Source organism: Panicum virgatum, chromosome 9K (assembly GCF_016808335.1).
Source record: "Panicum virgatum strain AP13 chromosome 9K, P.virgatum_v5, whole genome shotgun sequence".
NCBI classification, from domain to species: domain Eukaryota; kingdom Viridiplantae; phylum Streptophyta; class Magnoliopsida; order Poales; family Poaceae; genus Panicum; species Panicum virgatum.
The window spans coordinates 54,133,845-54,138,305 of record NC_053144.1 but is presented as its reverse complement, the minus strand read 5'-3'; the positions used below and the strand labels follow the sequence as shown (position 1 = coordinate 54,138,305).

The window sequence follows — 4,461 nt, the reverse complement described above, 5'->3', positions numbered from 1 at the left end:
GGCCCCCGGAGCGCGCCGGCTGCCGGATGCGAGAAAGCCGGTCCGGTGCTGTGCGCTGCTGACTACTGAGGTAAATCGTGTGAGGTTTTTTTTTTTGGGTGTGTGTGTGTGTGGGGGGGGGGGGGGGGGGGGGGTTGCGCCCCGAAGGTCAGTACGGTGGCTGCGGTGCTGCCTCTGATTGCGATACTGAAATCGCCCGAGGCGACAGAGGGCCCCCTCGGTGATAATTTGTGTGCACAAAAGATGATCCAATCTCTTAATTTTCGACCTTCTTTCTGCATCGTACGCTGAAATGATGGTTAGCTGGTGCGTGCATTTCTTATTGACTTACTCGCGTAGTTAGAAAGCAAACAAAGAAATATGAAATGCTGTTGCACAGAATTCCGTTCGCAAGGTTGATTTTTTTTTGGGGGGGGGGGGGGGGGGGGGGGGCTGTGCACATGTAAGCTCCTCCTTACAAAATTCCGTTATCAAGATTGAGTACACAATTTAGCTATAGTTTCCAAGCATTAACTGCCATGAGATATAACTATAAATCTGCATAATTTCATTCGAACACTGGAGTAGAACTAACCTAAAAATCTTGATAGGACCATCTGATCATACAACACCCCTATACCAAAGAAAACACTGAAGCCAATCACAATGCTGGCCTTGTCGACCGTTTGTCTGGAGAGAATTGAAACTGGATCTACTTCTGCTGAATGACAAGGGCGTGCCAGGATAACGCCACATAGCTTTGGGTTTCCATCAAAACTGGACTTTGAAAATGTGCTAAACTGGCCTCCACTTGGAAATGGTCCTTCTAGGTCATTGTTGGAAACGTTCAGCTCAGATAGGAAATTTAAGCCATTCAATGCAGCAGGTATTGGACCTGTGAGATGATTGTTAGACAAGTCAAGCGCCATAAGGTTTGTGAGGTTGCAGACCGACTGCAGGAATCCCCCAGATAAGTTATTGAAACTCAAGTCAAGCGAAGCAAGTGCTCCCAGCTGACCAATATTTGGGGGGATTGTACCTGTGAGGTCATTACTGCTAAGATTTAACAGTTGAGGGAGAGCATTGAACGAGCGGTATTGATATTCTGGTGACAGATAAACAGGTAGTTCACAGTACTTTGTATCCAGATAAGCCACAGTCTTCTGCACTTGCAGCATCGGCATCTCCATCAATGCTGCTGGAATTTCGCCTGTAAGGCTGTTGTTTGAAATGTCTATATTGTACAGGGAGTCTAGGGTGTTGATCCAAGATGGTATTGGACCAGTGAGTTGATTGTTCCATAACAACAACATCTTCAAACTTGTGAGTTTTGATAACCAAACAGGTAGCTTTCCAGACAATGAGCAGTTATGTATACCCAGGACTTGAAGATTCGCAAAACCATCCATGGTTTCATCTTGTGGCATGACCTCATGCCTGAAGTTCAACCCAATTAGCAGGACCTTGAGGTTCCTGGAGCTCTTGAGGATGTGAAGGGTATTAGTGATATTCGTAAAATTATTGTCAGTAAGCGATAGGAAGGTGAGGGACTTCAAATTTTCTATTCTCTTTGACAGCTGACCGTGGAACTTGTTTGCAGATAACCGCAGCGCAGTCAAATTGCTGCACGAGTAGATGCTTTCTGGAATCGTACCAGTGAAATTGTTGCCATAAAGATCTAAAGTTTTTAGATTGGATAGGGTGGAGAAGTTGATGTTGGTAAGCTCTCCCTGGAAGTTGTTCCTACGGAGGCTGATGGTTGTGAGACTTGTGCACTTGCTAAGAGATGTTGGTAGCTCTCCTGACATGTTATTGTGTTCCAGGTGAAGTTCCTTGAGTTTCTTCAGCTGCCCTATAGAATCTGGAATCTTGCCACTCAGCACGGTCATTGCTAAATCCAGGGAAACCAGATTGCTGAGCTTATACATATGTGCAGCATCAAGTGTTCCTTCCAACCCATTGTTAGAGAGGGAAAGATATTCTAATGAGGTAGCATCAAAGAGTTGATACGGGAGAGTCCCATTTATCTTGTTGTATCTTTATTTGCTTTAGTGATGGATGAGGTCACAAGGGATATACAAGGTGAGATCCCTTGGTGTATGCTCTTTGCTGATGATGTGGTGCTAGTTGACGAGAGTAGGGCAGGGGTTAATAGTAAGTTAGAGTTGTGGAGACGTACGTTAGAGTCGAAAGGGTTCAGACTTAGTAGGACCAAAACCGAGTACATGATGTGCGATTTCAGCGTGACTAGGCATGAGGGGGGAGACGTTAGTCTAGATGGGCAAGTGGTGGTCCAGAAGGATACTTTTCGGTATTTAGGATCGGTGCTACAAAAAGATGGCGACATTGATGAAGATGTTAGGCATAGAATTTCAGCTGGTTGGTTGAAATGGCGGCAAACTTCTGGCATCCTTTGTGACAAGAGGGTGCCACAAAAGCTAAAAGGCAAATTTTATAGGACAGCAATTCGTCCGGCAATGTTATACGGTGCTGAATGTTGGCCTACAAAAAGGCGACATGTCCAGCAACTGAGTGTAGAAGAGATGCGGATGTTGCGGTGGTTTTGCGGGCACACAAGGAGGGATAGAGTTCGGAACGAAGTTATTCGGGATAGGGTCGGGGTGGCACCAATTGAGTAGAAACTTACCCAACATCGGCTGAGATGGTTTGCACATGTCCAACGAAGGCCTCCTGAGGCGCCGGTGCGTAATGAGGTTCTTGAGCGGGTCGATAATGTAAAGAGGGGTAGAGGTAGACCTAAACTGACGTGGGATGAGTCGGTTAAGAGAGAATGATTGGAATATCTCTAAAGAGATAGCGTTGGATAGGAGCGCTTGGAGACTAGCTATCAATGTGCCTGAACCTTGAACTTTTTTCCTTTCGGGTTTCATCTCTAGCCTACTCCAACTTGCTGGGTAAAAAATGATATGTTGTTGTTATTGTTGTTGTATCCGGCCCTGAACACTAAGCGCAGAACATTTACCTAAGCCTGGGGGGATATGGCCACTGAATTGGTTGTAGCTAAGGTCAAGCACCTCTAATGATGGCGCGTTGATGCAGAAAGATGATGGCACCCGTCCAGTGAAACTGTTGTTGCTCGCACTGAGCGCAACCAGGTTCCTGGTCTTCTCCCATGTCGTTAATGGAAAAGATCCAGTAAAGAAATTGCTCGAGATGTTCAGTACCTGCAGCGGGCGTCCAGGCGTTGACAATGGCAGCTCAAGCAGGCCCCCGCCAAGGCGATTGAAGCTGACGTCGAGGGAAACCATGCTGCTGGAGAGCATCAGTTCCAACGGGAGGCTGCCACTGAGAGAGTTACCGGACAGATTGAGACGCAGCAGGCCCTTGAGGCTGCCAAGGGACGGTGAGATGTGTCCTTCCAGGCCTTTGGATGCCAGAGAGACCTCAATGACCTCCCTGTTTGCGTTGCAGGCGACGCCGTCCCAAGTGCAGCAGTCCATGCTGCTCCTCCAAGATGCAGCGAGGCCACCATCCTGAGAGAGCCTGGCAAGGAACAGAAGCAGGGAACTCTTCTCGTGCTCGGAACATGAGCTGGACAAGGAGAGGAGCAGCACAAAGGCAAGGCTAAATGAAGGCATGGCCAACCTGCTAATATGGTTCTTGCACAACGAATGGGGTTCAATTGGCTGCATCTTTATCCTCATAAAAAGCTATGATGAACTGCTAAGCTTCAACAGCAGGTACGGCCATACAGAGGTACCGTATGCACTATGCGGAGACACTATTCCGGAAGGCATATATAGTTTGGAGCAATGCTAATGTACCAGAACAAGTATACTGTATACGTTGAAGACGATGATAATAACCTCTTATCAGAAAGATGTTATCTTGACCCGGTGTGTTTACTTTCTGACAAACGTGACCCAAGGTTTCTATAAAGTTATCCTCTTGTGCATTTTACTCTTTCAATAAAGTTGTCTCACTATTTATGGCCCCAAAGGCTTATCTGAAATTATTATCTTATGGGCTATCAGAATGTTTTTGAATATCAAGGATATGTAGCTTGTGTTTTGGAACTAGTCTGAGCGCATGTTAGAGCCTGACTACAGGTCAGCTGACTGTGTTTGTTAGTTAACCCGCGAGTTGACCCTTGACCAAGTATGCGCTCTTTGTTGTTTTTGTTTAAATCTGTCATTGTAGAGGAAGACTGACACATTCTTATTTGCTCCCTAACACCTTTTTTATTTTAATTCTTTTATTTTCAACATATGATTACGGCATCACAACAGTACAGTAACTGATAGTAGTAATTGTAATTGTAATTGTAATTCCTCGGACAGATAATTAGGTTGATGGAAAATAACCTTAGGGGAAAAGTGACAGTAAAAAAATGATCAGGTCTGTTAATTTTTAGACCTTTCTGCATTGTACGCTGAAAACTATGGGTAGCTTATGCATGCATTTCTTCTTGCTTACTCGCATAGCCAGAAAACTATCAAAAAAATGAAGAAATAATGGAAA

General features: G+C 45.4%; 1 protein-coding gene across 1 annotated transcript; it reads right to left on the bottom strand.

Moving 5' to 3' along the window:
• Positions 1–569: 569 nt before the first annotated feature.
• Positions 570–3,923, bottom strand: LOC120648133 (receptor-like protein 2). The gene is made up of 2 exons (XM_039924883.1): positions 2,943–3,923; positions 570–2,018 (listed from the first exon to the last, which is right to left on the bottom strand). The coding sequence occupies exons 1-2, from the start codon at positions 3,642–3,644 to the stop codon at positions 570–572; spliced, it is 2,151 nt and encodes a 716-aa protein (XP_039780817.1). The 5' UTR covers positions 3,645–3,923.
• Positions 3,924–4,461: the final 538 nt, after the last annotated feature.